Consider the following 13,347-nt stretch of genomic DNA (forward strand, 5'->3'; position numbering starts at 1 on the left):
TAGTATGCTATTTTTAAGATAATCATCATCTAATTAGAAAACTAATCATTATATAATTAAGAAACTAATTTATTATTAATATGTTATTTCTTAAAATTAGAATTAGTGTTTAATTAGGAATATAACTTATTAATTAGTAAATTAATGAAAAAACTATAAAATTATCCATAAACTTAAATTTTATGTGTCAAAAATAAATATACATTTCAATATAAAAATCTTATATGTCAAAAAAAGGAACACATGTCAAAAAAAATTAGATCTTAAAAATTACTATATATATATATATGAGATTAATTTAAAGCAAGTTATCATTAATAAGTTTTAATAAAAATAATGTTGCCCAAATAAATAAAAATTTCAAATCAACTAATAAAAAAATTTTAAACTATAGATGATACAATTATGAGTTGCTGATTTTTTAATATTTACTAAGAACTTTAATATAGTTGTTTAGTGAGAAACAGTTATAAATTATACAAAACATCTGAACCAAACACTCTACTTTTATATAAGTATGGGAAAGCGACCGTAAAATTTTCTTTTTACAATCAATTTCTTTTTTACGATTTAAAAAGAATTATTTATATGTTTTTTTGAAACTACACTATGGTATTTCTCTAATATTTTATTAGTATCCTTTTAGTATATTATTGTCACCGTTAAATAAAATTTTAAATTTTATTTTAACTATATCTTCATGTATTTTAAACCGCATTTGGTATATTTTTAATATATTTTGGTGTATTTTTTGAAATATATATTTTAATGTCATTACAACATACTAATTACTATAAAAATATATAAAATCATTCAATTTATGAATACTAAATATAAAGATATAAAATAAAAAAGATAAATCTACCTCATTTGGTTGATTTCACAGTAATACAAGTTAAGATAATATACATTCAGTATCTTTTAGATATAGTTTAATATCTTTTCTTCAAAATTCTGAAAGAAAAAAAATTATAATAATACAAATTAAAATAATAAATTTTCGGTATCTTTTAAGTATACTTTTACTATTTTTTAACGAAATTTTAAAAAAAAATAAAAAGATATGAAACAAAAATTGAATTTATAATAGTATAAATTAAAAATAATATCCTTTCAATATCTTTAGGGGAAGCACATATCTAAAACTAAAAATTTAGGCTCAATCGGCTCTAAGACCAGCTAAAGGAGAGAGGACCGGTCGAAGAACCGGCTAGGGAACATGAGAATTTAGCTATTGTTTCTGAACTGGTCTATCAACTGATTCACCTGAAGAAAAGCAATAGGACCAGTCCATTACAGAAGGAAGTTAAGGAGAACCGCCTCTATGACCGATTAATTGGAACAAATGCAACTAGAACCGGTTGGAGAGCTGATTGAGAAAATTTTTGGTTAATTTTGGATTCAATATAGAGTATTTACTTCTTGATTTATTCTTCTTGTGATGATTGTGAATGCTTTAATTGTCTACCATAGTGTTTTCATATAGGGTTTTGTATGATAAACTAAAATGAGAAATACATATCTAAATCTAGAAAAATAGACATAATAATTTAGATAAAGAAATATATATTTTTATTATGATGCAAGAATTGTTGCTTCATGAGTTTAGTTAGATAATCATTCTTGAGAAATGATAATCATTTAGCTAAATACAGGTTAATAGTTTGAAAGAAAATAAGTATATTTTAGAAAGAATTGTATTCAAGAATAACACTAGAATTGATATCAAGAATTATACTCATTAGATGAATTTCGGATCTTTAGATTCTAATCTGATTAATCTATCTATTTTAATTACTTTCTTATCTTAGTAATTTTTAATATAAATTCTATAATCTATTTTACACACTTTTTAGACTTATATATTAAATCTTATCCCTGTGGAATCAATCTTGATTTCAAATCTTATGCTATAGTTGCTTTGTGCACTTGCAGGTAAAGATTTTAGCAATCAATATATGTATATATTGAATGGTGTACGCGAGAAACATACGACTTTGCAATTAATCATTATCAATTAATTTCTTTTCATTAAAATGTTGATTTGATTAAAAATATATTAGAAAAGAATTTATATACCTATGTTATTATTCATTTTATACAATTTATATAATTTAGAAATTTATATATTTAATATTTAATCATAAAAATATTGCTTATATAAAGCACATATATTGTAACTAGTTATTTTTATTTTTATACAAAAAATAACCTATCATCTTCATTAATATTTAAAATTATTCTGTTAAGATTTTATATTCTTATTTACATCATTTCGCTTTTTTATCTATAACACATTAATATTTATTTTTCAAATCTCTTTTACGGTTTTGATATTCTTTTGCGATTTTCTTACCTTAGTACGTAAGTCTCTCAACAAGTTACCTTTTAATTATAATATATGCTTATATAATTTTAATTATCACATGTTTAATTTTTATTTCTTGGCTGATATGATCAGCGAACTAGTATAATACCCACACTTTATACGAAATTTAATAAAATCTATATATATTTTATATATAAATTAGTATTATATTCATATTTTATAACTAAATTTATTATACCTTATATAATAATTATATTACTCAATTTTCATCTAAATTATTATCATTTTTAAAATAAACTAAATAATTAATAAAGCATATATATTGCATATTTCCTATTGATATTAATTTATATATCGAATATAAGTATAATAACTATTATAGCATTTATGAAAGTAGATATCGTGACAATAGAGTCGGCCAAGGCTGGTTCTAGCTTGATTCAACTAATTTTTAAAAAATAAAAAATTAATTAAAATGATTTTTTTATGAGTTAGAATTGGAATTAATAGTTCCGGTTCTAGTTGAGAAGAAATTGATCTTGACTGGCTTCTGATTTTTGAGCCGGTTCCAGTTTATTTTAACCATTTCGGTTCCCAATTTATAAATTGTTGATCTAAATATTGAAAAATAACATATAATGTGAGAATCTATAAAGTATAAAGAAGAAATAAAAAAGTCATGCTTAAACTCTAATTTTTTATAACAATATAAAATATATAGAATAAATACAATTGATATTCATTAGTAATTAAAATAAAATAAAATTCAAGTATTAAAGTATAGAGAGAAAAAGAAAAAAGTTAATACGATTTAGGAAAAACTTAAATAACTCTAATACATTTTTATTAAAATAAAGTTTTTCATTTTTTTCAGACTATTTCTAAGTAGAAATCATAATATATTATAAAATTATATAATATTTATATTTTTTTACAGTTAATAAATATAAATAAAAATTAAAAATAAATCACAAGAAAGGAAAAGATAAAAAGTATAAGTAAATGCAAATCTTAGATTAAAATGAGTAAACTTAACAAAACAAGTAAGTAAACTACAGAAGAAAAAGAAATACTAAATTCATTAATCAACTTAAATAAGTAAATAAAGAAAAAATAAAAAGATATATCAAATAGATAATCCACTTTAAATCAAAATTTTGTAATATATATCAAAAAATACAATATGAAAATAAGATAAAATAAATAAATAAATTAAAATAATAATAAAAAAGTATATATAGAAATTAAAATTTAAAAAGTTGTTACTATTACAATTATATATTAATGGAGAAAGATATATTTTTATTAATTAATATTTATAAAAAAGTGACAAATGTCATCTTGTAGTAGTCCTATATGGCAAGCTCGTAGTTAAACCATTCTCTTTATTTAAATCTTAATATATACTAGCGTTTACCCGTGCATTGCGTCGTTGCTATTATTATATAATTATAAAATTAAATTTATAAATAAGAGTTAATTTTTTAACATTTAATATTTATTCATTATATTTTAAAAACACTAGCAAATTAGATATTCTTAATTATTTTCTTAACTTTTTAATATTTTAAAATTTTATTAGTTTACTAATATAAAGACTATTCTAAAAATATTTATTAATTAATATTAATATTATTTAAACTAATGTTATCAATATAATTGATATTATAATTTTTAAAATTAGAAATTATAATATAATTGAAAAACTTAATTTATTAGTAAATATAATATTTAAAATATTATTTTCTAGAATTAGAATCATTATCTAACTAGAAAACTAATTTACTAGTAATATAATATTAAAATTTAATTAATATACTATTTTAGAATAATTATTATCTAATTAGAAAACTAATTTAGTATTAATATAATATTTCTTAGGATTAAAATCAGCATTTAATTAGAAGTGTAACTTATTAATAAATAAATCAATAGAAAAAAATCACAAAATTATATATAAAAAGAATCTCATATGTCACAAATAAATACACATATCAAAATAAAAATAAGTACATATGTCAAAGATAAAAGTTCTATGTGTGAAAAAAAAGACAAATATCAAAAAATCTTAAGTCTCAGAAATTAATATATACTAATCGTTTACCAGTACGGTGCACGACCATTATTATTATATAATTATAAAATCAAATTTATAAGTAAAATTTAATAAATTTTTTAATATTTAATATTTATTCATCATAAAATAAAGATATCATTAGCATATGCTTATATGCGCTAGTGTCGATGGTTTTGATTATCAATAAATAGACGGTATAGGATAGAATAAACACGAAATTCAGTGTGCTAATCATTGTTTTGCAATTTGTTTCTGATATCTTAATTGTCTATATTTGCTTTTCTTGGAATCTTTATCCATCAAATAGGCATTTTATTCCATAGTAATTGAAGTTAAAAAAAAATTATAATTGATATTGGTCATATTATATACCAACAATTGATATTAACAATAATAACTCAATTATATTTATTAAATATACATTTAAATAAGCTATTAACTATCAGTTATCTGCTATCCGCGGTTAATTATAAGATATTTACTGTATCGCTAAACTGAGCCAAAATGAATCAATGAGATCTATATATTTGATTAAATTAGGCAAATAATTTTCTTTTTATCAGTGGAATAGAGTTTATTTTACCTTTTGATTTTATTACTCGGGTTTAATTTATCTATTTTTTAAATTATAGATATTTTAATCCAAGTTTTTATATATTTAGTTCAAATTGATCCTATTTTTTACAAAAGTAAGAGAGCAAGTTACATACTCTCTAGAAAGAAAATGAATACAATAAAAAATATTAATTTCTATACTAAATTAAATTATTTAAATTAAAATATAATAATATTTAAATAAAATATAATAAAAAGGTATTGCTACTTCTTAGTATCTTTACTGATAAAACACAGTTAGTTATGGTGGCGGCGGTGTGGAAAGAAGTGAAAGTGAGAGCGATTTCAGCGAGAATAATAGCTACTTAATGCTTAAATATATTAATTGTATTGAAATTATAAAATAATTTTTAAATATTATTATAAATTCGTTATTTGCAAGAGTGTGACTCTTATTCTCTTATTTTTTCTCTAAATAGAATTAATTTGAGCCAAATATATAAAAATTTGGATTAAAAATTCTATAAAGTTAGAAAAAAACTAAATTGAAGTTGGGATACAAGCTCAATTGCCAAGTCGTTTATTGTGTGTTGCACGATTGTTATTATTATTTTGACCGGAAAATCAAGTTGATAGATATAATTTAATAAAATATTTAATATCTAATATAAAATATAAAATTTTAAAAGATAATAAAAAATTAACTACTTTTAAATACTTTTAATTTTTTTAAAAATTTTAAAATTTTACTAATACAATAATATAAAATTTATTTATTAATTAATTTTAATATTATATAAATAGAAATATTAATATAATTGGTATTACTATTTTTTTATAATTAAAAATTTATTATATAATTAAGAACTTAATTTATTATTGAATATAATATTGAAAATATAATTTAAGATGTTATTTTCTAGATTAGAATTATTATCTAATTACAAAACTAATTTATTAGTTAATATGATATTAAAATATAATTAATACATTATTATTTAAAATAAAATTAGTACCATTATCTGATTAGAAGACTATTTATTAGTTAATATAATATTAGAAAATAATTAATGTACTATTTTTCAGGATCAGAGTCAGTGTTTAATTAGAATGTAATTTATAAATCAATCGAAAAAATCACAAAACCACTCAAAAGTTTAAATCTCACGTGTTAAATCAAAAATCTTATGGGTCAAAAATTAAATATACATGTCAAAAAGATTTTAGATTTTAAAATTAATATATATATATATATATATATATATATATATATATATATATATATATATATATATATATATATATATATATATATATAAATTCCTTTGATTCTTTTACATTTTTTATTTTTTCATATTGTAGTAGTCTCTTAAAGTCACATGTTGAAATGAGATTCAACTTAGTTCTTTTGTTATCTTTTCACATCTAAATTTGAATAGGTCGTTGAAGTATTGAGCCTAGATTATTTTATTTTCTTTTTGAACAATTAAAAGATGAGTATTTAGCCTAGTTGATTCTACTCTTTTGGTATCTTTGACTAGGTCGAGAAATAATGAAAATACCACTGAAAAACTGAAACTAGAACCAAAAAGAAAGCACTGCACTGATGAATATCACACCATAACCACCACCATAGCAACGGGGAAAACAAGGTGGAGCTGCCATAGGTTAATGTTAATTACCCACTTCACTAACAACCACCACCACCCTTTACTGCCGCCTCCGATTCTAACTTCTAACCAGACAACCATGACAAGCACCACAGCTACTGCTTGCCAGACGGTAGCAACAACTACTAAATGTTTACAGGCAATTGCCTTTTGGATATTTCTTATCTGCGCTCTTTCGGCAATCATAACTCTGGCTACACTTCTTGGGATGTTCGGGGAGGATGCTTTTACCACACTGGAATTCAGTGTTGATTCAGTCACAGTTTACCCTTTCGACATCTCCTCTTCTTCTTCATCATCTGCTTCTTCTTTTTATATAACAGCAAACTGGAACATAACTTTCTCTGCAGAAATGACGCTTGCCACTTATCATTCCTTCTATTCTGGGTATATGGAGGCTTCTATTTTGTTGAAGAATGAGAGAGTTTGTTCAGCAAAGACTGATAGTTTTTTTCTTGAAGGGAGCAGCAATAGTAATACGAAGAAGTTGGTGCAGGTTAATCTTTTTGCTTCGTCTGTATATATAAATCAAAGAGTAGCTGAAGCTGCTATTACAGAGAGGGTATCAGATCATGCTAATACTGCAGTAACCTTTTCCTTCATATTGAATGGAATTGGTAAGATGGATCCTGAGCAACGTTCACAGCAGAAGAAGAATATAGTGGTCTCATGTGATGATTTGAGAGTTGGATTTGTTTCTAATAATACTGAAATTGGGAGTTTGTTGGGTCCATCGTTACCTTGTACTGTGGATGCCTACTCATCCGATTTCTAAATTTCTTTTTCTTTTTTCCGTCTTCTTTTTTAGATTTTTCCTTCGTGTTTAATAACTAATAGGAGAATGACACACGTATATATGAATATTTTAAATTTTAATATTTGATTATCGACATATATTTATCTTTTAAAACTAATGAAATACTTGTCAATCACTTATCGATTTTGTATATATAAGTACATATACCAAATCTAGGTAAGATTCCTCTTCTTTCTATTTGATACTGTATTTTCTTTTAGAGATCTAATTGTTATTATTATTATTATTATTATTATTATTATTATACCTTTAGAAAAAAAACTAGTTTACTTTTATCCTTAGTCTATTTATTAATCTTCTTACCTAGGTTCAATGAATTGATAAAAAATTAATAAATATGGGAAATTTTTATTTAAATTTGGTGTACACATTATAATTAATAGTTCTTTGTACTTTAGTATTGGATGATTGAAGTATACTTTATTATTTAAAACTAATGAATGCATCAATCATCTATTAGTTTAGTGTATAGATGGAGACATATGCCAAATTTAAGTAAGAATTTTTCGACATATATTTATTAATTTAAATGATAGAATATGTGTCAATCATTTAATACCAAATATAAAATACTAATAATACATATCACTCATTTATTATGGCGTGTACATGAAACCTATATAAAATGTTTTCGAAAGTTTATATGAATCATATATGATGGTTGAGAATAATACATGGGTAATAGTAAAGTTATTTTGTTTTCAATTGATTGTTGCATATTGTTAAAAAAATATAAACAATACTTTAATTTTCATAATTTTGTTAATTGATAGATTTTGGTATGACTCTAATATATTAAAAGAAAAATTGTTCATACTATGAGCATAGTATATGATAGTGGTTGAGCGAATACACCTCTATTGTTTTTAGTGGTTTAGGATATCTTTCCTTCAAGGGACCAACGTAAATTCGATTTTCTCGGTGAATTCTAGAGTACCGTAATTTATAACAACTTTTAATAGTTTTATATATTTATTGAATTTATAAAATCTAAATTTGTTTATATAAAAAGTAATTTTTTAAAGAAATTTATATAAAATTACTTTAGTATGTATTTTTTATATAAAAGTTGTATATTAAAATATTTTATATAAATCTGATCCATATCTTATAAATTTTCTTTATATAAATATATAAAGACATAGAAAGTCATTATAAATTATAATATTTTAGAATTTACTTAAATCGATGCCTGAGTGATTATGAAAATAAATTATAAATTCGCTCGAAATATATTTAGTCTAATTCTGCTCATGCTAATGATACTGATTCAGATAAAGATTTATAAGTAGAAAATCTAAGAAAAAATGTAAAGAAAAAGTCTTTTGATTGAAAAATAAAACTATTATGCAATGTGTTAATATATAGACAGAGTTTTAATACATATTTATAGTTTTATAATATAAAAGAAATATGATAATATGTAATTTTTATATTTTTAATACTAATTTATATAGACTTAATTAATATATTAACTAATAAATTAATTTTTTATTTTAAAAATTAGCTTTAGTAGTCGAGATAAATTCACTTATCACACTGAGCTAAAGAATATAATTAACGTATATTATAAAAGGAAAAAGAGATATAATTTTATTAAAAAAACTCAAAATTTTAGATATTATAAGTTCTGCTAGTTATTAAATTTTTATTTTATATATTTAGTATTAGTCAAATTGGTATTTAAATTAAAAGAAAATATTTATAATTAAAATAATAGTAAAAGTTTACACAATAGAACCCACTTCAGTGATCTTTATTGAAGATCTCTTTCCTAATGGTTTCTTTATTTTATTTGCTGTTTTAATTACAAAGGCTTGAAATCTGTTGAGAAATTTTCATAAATAAAATCATGACCAAGTTTTTTGACAGATCTTTTTAGATAATGATATTATATATGTCTGTTACAAGAGATTTGCATCAATCTTGATTATGTAACTAAACACCTTAATTTGATTTTAATTAACTTAAAAAAACCCTAACAAACTAAAATTTAATTATTATTTGTGCTAAAGTTCAGCAGCTTATTTAGCAAAATATTTTTTTTTTCTTTTTTTTTTTTAAATTTCCCCCAAAAAAATTCTTGGATCAAAATTATATGATTGAATAAAAACTCAAAAAATTGTTAGAAAATGGTAGAATTTTTTTTATTTAATTTATTGGAGGTTCAATAGATCCTGAGCTCCATTAAAATAGGTAATTTATCTCTTAGGACTTTACTGATCAAGTTAAATTTTTTTCCGAAGAAATATGAATATTTCAATTTATTGATGAAGCTTTTCGTTGGTAAAATTGAAAAAAGTACTCATAGTGCTCGAGTTGGATTCAAATTCTCTCATTAGTAGGTAAAATTTTCGACTTTATAACAACCACAGAAAAAGGGTAAAAGGATAGTTACTCATATTATATAGTCCATATTTTATTGGAATTTTCATGCGGGAAATACATTAAGCCGAAAAAGAATAATTAAAATATTTTGACCCTAATTAAAGTAGGTAGAAAATATACATGATCAATTAAGTTTCCTTGAAAACATAATTCTAGAATTTGATCCCAGTTCTAAAATACCTGCTTACATCAGTTTTTAACTCTTCTCTCCATCTCTAGGACTAACTTGACATATATTGGCGCATACACATGAACATTACTCCTTGGAATTCAGAGCAAGAAAAGGTTGATTACATTAGGAATATATACATTTACCTGAAGCATCAGGAGCAAAACAATCTCGAAAACAGATAGCTATGGCAGCCCTGTAGAGTATCAAGTAAGGGAACTGTTTGGCAAGCTTCCTCAACTGCATGGTCCATCCACTTTCTCAATACAGTCTCAGCAACAACAGACAACTGATGCTGCAGCACAGCTGCGCCTAGGGGTCCGACCAAATTGAGCCTTGTTGCAGCAGAAAAGGCATCTCTCATTGTAATAAACAAGTATGCTCTTTGAGAAGTTTCAGTGTTCATCCCAAGAAGACCACATACAACACCGAAGACAGGAGCATGATGGAAAGAAACAGCCCCAGAAACAAGAACTGCATCTCTCATGGTTTTAAAAGATGGGATTTCAGTAAATACAGCTGCAGCCACCCTCATGAGAGCTGACCCTTGTGCAATGGATGCCTTTCGACTTACTTCATTCGTTAAAGTTGCGTCTAATCTTCTGTCAAGTTTTTGCCAGTTATCCAAGTCTGGAGATATGGTAGCAGAGTACACAAAAGGAAGAAGCAAACTCCCTGTATTCTCCAAAATGTGAATCACCTGAGTCTTAAAATCTTCAGGACCCAAGATTATCCGTGCTTGAATTGCTGCCTCAAGACCAAAAGAATGTGCAAAACCACCCGTAGGGAGAATGGAATCAAGCAGTTGCCACTTGCTCCACTGTGAACACAAATCTGCAGGAGCAGTTTTTCTCCGCTTGTGGTCTACTTCCATGTCATCTTCCATTGGGAGAATATAGAAATACCCTGCCATGTACAAAGAGCAAGCAGATGAACTTTCGTAAAAGGAATTTACCATTTTCTGAAACATTAAATAAAAAGAGTGAAAGAATATAGATAAATAATGCAGATATAAGTTCTGTTTATCACTTAAGTCAAAAGTCTAAAAGCTCCAAAAAACAATAAAAATAAAAACTATGAACTCTACAATTAAAAGAGAGAACCATTCACCACTTCCAAGTTTCAAGGTGCCCAAGGACCTGACGTGTTAATCATGTTTGACCTCAGCATCCTTGATTAAGGCAGGCGCAGGGTAATCCTCAAATATATTCTCTAAGCTGATTTTCTTTAAGAAAATTGACATGCTGTTCAGTAAATCTCATAATCTTAACTCCAGAATCCAGTCTGAGGTCTTCATCATCTTGCTCTTTTCTTCATTTATTTTTAATTGAATAAAATGGAAGACAAAAGCAACAGTTTGAAATCAACGGTGTGCATCAGAAGTACTCAATCACTAAGCTATTAGCCTATGACAGTCTAATAATCTAAATTCTAGCTAGAAATATGCATTCTATATCTATATGTTCAATTCATTCATCAAAGAGAATCCAATGAGCTTTTCATTTTTTTGAACACTATGTTTTCCATATCACCCTCCAATAGAGAAGCATAAACCTGCTATATCTTAAGCTTACAGTTTGAGGAGGAAAAAGAAAGAATGCAATTTTAGTTAAGAACAAAGAAAAAAAGAACAGAAGTTCAAGGCAGCAGCTGAGTTACTTAAAGGACGAAAAATCAAGTTTGATAGAGTTTCAACTTGGTCCTAAACAACTGGTCCAAAAGTTATTGGTAAACACATCGTGCAACCTATTTCGGATGTGCAGAGCGAAAGAGAAGGCTTTTCCTTTTGAGAGGGCGTTTGGTGAAGAAACGGAACCTGTAATGCTATTAGTGTAGAGTCAGGGAAAAATGGAAGTCCCAGTACAGCTTGCTCGAAAGCTACCCTCCAGCTATGCTTTCTTTCTTGGGTCAACCAAGTCATTCAATAGTCAGGTTAAGTAGATGCAAAAGTGCCTCTCTCCTCTTTCTCGAACTGGAAATTGCATGAATAGTGTAAGAGAATACCGTTTGTATTAGAGCATCTGCCGCCTTCATTAATGGCACCAGGCTTTCTATTATTTCATAAACAGAGGTGTATATATGTGTGTGTATATATACACACCTATTTTAGCTCAAATCAACCAAGGACTTCCTATTTACCCAATTAATGATGAAATGTGAAAATTACAATAGATTGTACCATTATTTCCATGTACAAACTAACTCATGACAGATCTCAGTCTGAACCTCATCTCTAGCCTGAAACAGTTTCATGTTTTTCCATATTCTTGCATTGGTTCGATGCTAAACAACACAGTTCTGAACTAGAATATCTTGCTACAGAACTGATGCAACATATCCTAAGCAACCAGTAATTGTTACCAAAAAGGAATTTATAGCACAAAATGCAAAACCAAGTCTGCTATATCTATTAAGAACAAATTAAAATGAGTGATAATGACGTGGAACCTTCACAATTCAACAAGATTCATATAATTCAAAGAGCAACTTAGGGGGAAAAGAAACATAAAGAAAGAAGGAAGCCTTTTTCTCCAAGAAGAGACAAGTATAATTTGACATGAGACAATAGAAAACTTGTCAAAACTTATTTTAGTTAAATCTGACAAAGACATACTATCTGTATATAATCTTCACTGGGACATTACAGCAGATGAGGCTAATTGAGACCCATTTCAAGCACATATCTCTAAATAAATAAATAGATAAATAAATAATGAATAGAAGACCCAGATAGAGAACACCCTAAAACAGAATTTAAAAATCAAGATTACATGGAACATCATCATCATTAACTTCAAGTTACAGAGAAGTCATATACTAATTAGAGATTTTACCTCCGGTGAGGTGAAAAAAATAAAATGATGATAGCAGGTGCAATGAAAATAATGGAGGCTGTTGGTACGGTGGCTCCAACACTGGCTACGGCGGGTGTCAGACTGCTGTTGAACGATAGCGAGGGAGAAAAGTGAAACAGAATGAGTTGAGCTCAGTGTATGTTTCAGTTGTGTTCGTAAACATCAGAAAAAAATTTTTCCTTCTTTTTTGGGTATAATTTTATTATTATTTTATAGTGTCTGATATTCTCTAACATTATTTTAATGTTTATATTTGTTATATAAATTCGATTGAGAAATTATCAAAATTCCAACATATTATAAAATTTATAATTATATTTATTTTATCCTTTAATCTTTACATTTTTAAATTAAATAATATATTCACTATTAAATTTGATGAAATAATAACTTTTAGATTATTAACACATCATCATCGATCTCAATATTATTTATTTAAAATATGAGTATTACAATATAATTTAGATAAAAATAAGTTCAGTATAAT

General features: G+C 25.2%; 1 protein-coding gene across 2 annotated transcripts; it reads right to left on the reverse strand.

The window, feature by feature from the left end:
• Positions 1 to 9,907: 9,907 nt before the first annotated feature.
• Positions 9,908 to 13,061, reverse strand: LOC8279872 (urease accessory protein F). 2 transcript variants are annotated; one of them, XM_048379179.1, is made up of 3 exons: positions 12,840 to 13,061; positions 11,822 to 11,977; positions 9,908 to 10,911 (listed from the first exon to the last, which is right to left on the reverse strand). In XM_048379179.1, exon 3 carries the CDS (start codon positions 10,889 to 10,891, stop codon positions 10,160 to 10,162), a length of 732 nt encoding a protein of 243 aa, XP_048235136.1. In that variant the 5' UTR covers positions 10,892 to 10,911; positions 11,822 to 11,977; positions 12,840 to 13,061; the 3' UTR covers positions 9,908 to 10,159. The 2 variants fall into 2 exon arrangements, with proteins under 2 accessions (XP_048235136.1, XP_015582970.2); XM_015727484.3 differs by lacking the exon at positions 11,822 to 11,977 and having other exon boundaries at positions 12,840 to 13,057.
• Positions 13,062 to 13,347: the final 286 nt, after the last annotated feature.

This window comes from Ricinus communis, chromosome 1, assembly GCF_019578655.1.
Source record: "Ricinus communis isolate WT05 ecotype wild-type chromosome 1, ASM1957865v1, whole genome shotgun sequence".
Classification (NCBI taxonomy): Eukaryota; Viridiplantae; Streptophyta; class Magnoliopsida; order Malpighiales; family Euphorbiaceae; genus Ricinus; species Ricinus communis.